Here is a 5,349-nt window from a genome sequence, read left to right on the forward strand (position 1 = left end):
AAAATAAAAATCCAATATGGCGACAGACGGAAAAAAACAATATGGCATCGTATGAAAAATGGGACCCGGGAATTTCAAAATTTCAAAATTTAAAATGGCGTCTTTTAGAAAAATCCAATATGGCGTCTTATAGAACAACCAATATGGCGTCTTACAAAAAATCGAACCCCCCATGGCGATTTGACCTAATTAATCAATTAGAGGAGCCCCTGTGGCGATCTGACCTAATTAATTAATTAATTAACCTAGTTAATTAATTCAAGGACCCCCTGCGGTGATTTGACCTAATTAATTAATTAATTGACCTAATTAATTAATTCGAGGACCCCCCGGGGAGATTTGACCCAATTAAATTAATTCGCGGACCCCCTGGGGCGATATCCGCGGATTCCGCGAAATCAACCGCGGATCACAGCAGGGGGTCGCGGGTGGGAGGGGGTGGCACAGCGGGGGGTGGCACAGCGGGGGGTGACCCAGAACTGTCACATGTACACTACTCACGATGCTTGCACAGTGTCCGTACACCGTGCTGTCAATTTAACACCGCGTACTAGCACAGTAAGGGTACAGCGTGCTGTTACTGTGCAGGTTTCTTGTACAAATAAGAAAGAATGCCTGTACGAAGTTAGTACGATGCTAGTACGCGATACGAATAAATATAGAGTGAATTTATTTAAAATTAAATAAATAATATTCAATGACTTTTAATTGATATTTCCTGATAATTAATGCAACAAAATAAAGGGGTACCTGCAATTAATTTGCTGAATAAATTAATATACCAGAGAAAAACAGCTGCTTAGGTAAGAATGGAGCTAAAGAATTTTCTGTTGCTTACCATTGATTTTTTTATAGCTGCTTGGTATTTTAATTTATTTAAAGAAACAGCATTGATTTTATTTATTAAATAAATAAAAATCCAAGGAAAAGCAGTAGCTAAGGAAAAGATGTAGCTAAGGAATTGAGGTTGCCAAAAAATTATGTCTCAAGGAAATAATTCCTAAGTCACATTAATTCCTTAGCTACATCTTTTCCTTAGCTACTGCTTTTCCTTGGACATTTGTATTTATTTAATAAATAAAATACATGTTATATTATCTTTAAAAAGCTTTAAAGTTATTGGGAAATAATTTAATCTTATTTTTTATAAAAAAATGTGCACAGTCGTTACGTATAATACGTATAATACGCATTAGTGTATGATACTCTGAAAACCGGCGAATTATCTACCCATTGCTGTCATCAATCCTGCACAGACATGTACAGACGCTGACAGACGCCGTGCTTAACATAGTTTATACGCTATCTAAATCTCGACTTTTCGTTACCTGGCTCGTCAACAATTGAAACATATTTAATTATTGTACAATAATTATTTACTATTATTAATTATAATAATACATTTTAATAATAGGTAGGTATATTATTTTCTTTACTATTCGTTAATAATAGTTGGACGGTGTATATTGATAGAGGTAAGTTTTTTGTTCTAAATTTTTCTCATTATCAAATGTTATTTTCCTGTTTTTTTTTTTTTATCATTTAACTGAAGACATGTTTCTCGATAATTATTATTTGTTTGATTCATATTTATTATTATTTGAGAATTTTTATAACTTTTGTGTGTATATAATAACCATGCATACTCAAATTATAACCTAGTTTAAATTAAATGTCATTAATAAAATATGATCCAAAGCAATATGTTTTAATATGATTTTATTAATCTATCTAGGGGCATTTGTGGATGCATTATCTGGAGGCATACTTCACCATCTGTCAGACAATAAGACAAAGTGGCTTGTCACTCTCATCTATTATTTCATCAGCTGAAATAGTCTTCATTTAATCAGCAGGTATTTAAAATATTCATTATAATATATATAATAACCATGCATACTTGAATTATAACCTAGTTTAAATTAAATGTCATTATATATTGTATACCGCTTCTTGATGTGAACCTTCTTACATCTACTGATATACCTAAAATAATTCTATTTCAATACGTAGATGACTTATGTGATTTTGAACATTCAACCAATGGTGAAAAACTAGAAATGGTATTTTAAACGTGATAATTTTTATGTACAATTATGAATGAGATTTAAATGTGTATTATATAATAACTTTTTTTATTTAGATACATTTTTTGAAAAATTTTTGTATAAAAGATGCTCAATCAAGTGCAAACGAAATGCTGATAAACTCTTTCGGTCCTGAAGAGTGGATTACACCATTTGTGACAACAGAAGGGAAAGGTTCTATGCACCCACGTAATCTGCCAGCAATGATAAAAACTAAATTTGCTGATTGTGTATTTGGTGAGTATATAAATTATTATTAATTTTACATCACACTGATGTCCATGTAATATTATTTTAAGTGGCTAATTATATATAGTAATCTACATTCTTCCCTTAGCCCATTTGCCCTATATATTTTTATTAATCAAATAAATCAATCTTTATGAATCAAAATACTGAAGGCAATTGAGCTAGGAAAATTATGTAGATTACCATTAATAATTGAGAAAATTATATGGTTTATATTTTTCGCAACAAGAATATAAAAGTTTTACATAAATAAGTTAACACTTTATAATTTCAATTTACAGCTGCATTATCATTGAAAACTAATCGATTTAAAAAACCTTTAACTAAAGACTTCAAACATATTTTTGAAGCATCGTTAAAAGTAATGAAAAATCGTCGTAAAAGATTAGAAAGTTCAGGTAAAATTCAAATCATTGATAAAGACCAAGAAGTAATTCCAAGACCATGTTTTAATCTTGAAAACCAACAATAATAATATGAAATTTCATAATCAATGGTATTTTTTTTTTTTTTTTTTTTCAATGAATAATGTGAGACAAAAAAAATCAAAACTGTACCAATATAATAATTAGTATTTAATATTGTTGATTAGATTATTAATTTTGTAAGGTCATAAAATAATTAATACAGTTATTTGATAATTGTTATGCTATTCAAATAACTATATTATTACAATATTTTCAAGTATAAACATGGTAATTTATATTATTGTGATATGTAAAAAAAGAAAGAAATCCTTATATTGTATCATAAAAAAAAAAAAAGTATTCAATAAGGATCTACAATAATAATGTTAAATATACATTAGACCAAAAAAAAAAAAAAAAAAAACAAAGAACTGTACCAATATAATAATTAATATTGTATTGTCATATGAAAAAAAATTATTAATATTAGATATTTCGTATAGTTGTTTGATGATTGTTGGTGCAACTATTATTATTTATATATTGTTTATTATTTTATTACGAGAAAAAAACATGCCATAAAATGCTCGAGCTACAATAAATAAATAGATAATAGATCTATATTATTGTGATATGTAAAAAAAAAAAAGAAAAAAAGAAATCCTTATATTTAATCATTAAAAAAAAAAAGTATTCAATAAGGATCTACAATAATAATGTTAAATATATATTAGACCAAAAAAAAAAAAAACAAAGAACTGTACCAATATAATAATTAACATTTTATATTGTTTATATTATATTATCAATATTCTTTATTGCGTATGTTAAAAAACATTGTTCAAAATAAAATAAATAATAAAAATATTTTTGAAATTAATATTTTGGTGGGAAATTTAATAGATTAAATGTCAGTACGGTACCAGCACGATAACCGCACAGAATTTCTTTATTTACGGGCACCGTAACGGTATGATACGGTCACATCGTGCTTCACAATATGTTGTCACTGTGCTAGCACAGTGACCGTACGCCATAATTTTTCCTTATTCGTATTTGAAGCGTATGATACGGGCACAGTGTCCGTACAGCGTACTACATGGCGTGCTAGCACTGTGATGCTTTAGTACGTTCTCACAACGATGTCACCGTGCCTGCACACCGTACGGGCTGTACGGACATGGTGCTAGTATCGTACGAACACTTGGTTATCTGGGGTGTTTAAAATAAATTAAAGATATATTTTTTTTTCTGATAAATGATTTTTTTAGATACTTATCAAATGAAATTATATTACTTGAATTGAATGCAAATAAAAAAATAGTAATAATAATAATAATAAATATAAGAAAAGAAATATTAATAACCGGTGTAAAAAATTTTCCATATTGACTATGAATAAAATTTACAAAACAAAAAAAACAATTTTGAATTTAATTATGTATTTATTTATTTATAATCTATATATAAAAAGAAATATACATGTAATACTTTTGGTTGTATGTGTACAACTCATGCTTCACTGGTCTCCCGTCATGGCGCTGAGAGATTTCTATCCGTTCCAGTATTCTTTTGACCAATATTGCTAGTTGTTGCTTGTAGATAAAAAGCAGTAGTGTCTCACGTTATTTAAGATAAGGGGCTAAAAATTTTTTCTTCTTTTTTTCTTTAAACATTTTCTTATATATTTATGTATTATATATCATCTTTAGCTTATTGTAAATCGTCAATAAGCAAAAAAACAATATATTCTTTTTAATTTATTATTATAAATAAATTAAATTATTTTGTGACATAAAAATATCGATGGTTTTTTTTTTTGTTTCTGGTGTTCCATGTCATGTGGTAAAACACAAAGACATCGTGTTGTTTGTGGAAAAAATATTTGTAAGTGGTTGTGTAGAGTAGCAACTACGCAAAGAAGACGTGATTTTTATTATTTTGTGAATTTATTTTTAATTAATAATATTAATTAACAGTGATTTTTTTTTAAATATATGCTGAATAATCAATAAGCAAACTGTCAATATTAAATGTGTGTGTGTGTTTTTTTTAAACATTTGTTACACTCAGAGAATGATAAGTTAACAGTTAACATTCCAATATGTTTACATTAAACATACAAAAGTTTAATGTTAAGATATATATATTAACAATAAACATAGATATCTTAACTGTTATTATACGTATGTTTATAATTAACATACGTATCTTTACGCGGCCAAATATTTTGATGCGCCAGTCTACTTCTTGTCATCTTTTTTTTTTGACATTATATTGTGATACTATTCTAATTGTAATATAATATAATATGTACTCGTGTTGTCATAAATTTATTTAAATTTAGTTTTTTTGTAAATTCATTCTTAATTTTACATTCAATTTTTATATTTACATACGTAAATGTCTTCAACTATCAGCCTAACCTTCAAATTGTGTCAATTACAGATATCTTGATAGTTAACATACGCATATTAACTATTAAGATACGTATGTTTAATGTTAATATATATATCTTTGATGTAAACTTATCAGCCACCACCCATTTTAACATGGCATATGTTAACATTAAACAGGATATGTTAACTGTTAACATATCCTTCTCT

At 27.5% G+C, this 5,349-nt stretch overlaps 1 protein-coding gene across 4 annotated transcripts; it reads left to right on the plus strand.

Moving 5' to 3' along the window:
• Positions 1-1,275: 1,275 nt before the first annotated feature.
• LOC122854955 lies at positions 1,276-3,174 on the plus strand. 4 transcript variants are annotated; one of them, XR_006374016.1, is made up of 5 exons: positions 1,276-1,475; positions 1,736-1,856; positions 2,014-2,063; positions 2,144-2,324; positions 2,618-3,174. XR_006374016.1 is itself a non-coding variant. In XM_044155995.1 (4 exons), exons 2-4 carry the CDS (start codon positions 2,061-2,063, stop codon positions 2,806-2,808), a joined length of 375 nt encoding a protein of 124 aa, XP_044011930.1. In that variant the 5' UTR covers positions 1,516-1,856; positions 2,014-2,060; the 3' UTR covers positions 2,809-2,825. The 4 variants fall into 4 exon arrangements, 1 of the variants encoding a protein (XP_044011930.1); XR_006374018.1 differs by having other exon boundaries at positions 1,276-1,414; positions 2,618-2,825; XR_006374017.1 differs by lacking the exon at positions 2,014-2,063 and having other exon boundaries at positions 2,618-2,825.
• Positions 3,175-5,349: the final 2,175 nt, after the last annotated feature.

This window comes from Aphidius gifuensis, linkage group LG4 (assembly GCF_014905175.1).
Source record: "Aphidius gifuensis isolate YNYX2018 linkage group LG4, ASM1490517v1, whole genome shotgun sequence".
In the NCBI taxonomy this organism is placed as follows: Eukaryota; Metazoa; Arthropoda; class Insecta; order Hymenoptera; family Braconidae; genus Aphidius; species Aphidius gifuensis.

Bases quoted from the DNA above. Each gene is read 5' to 3' on its own strand.
- LOC122854955 (XM_044155995.1), top strand. The intron at 2,325-2,617 runs GTGAGTATATAA...TTCAATTTACAG, and splicing joins ATTTGCTGATTGTGTATTTG to CTGCATTATCATTGAAAACT.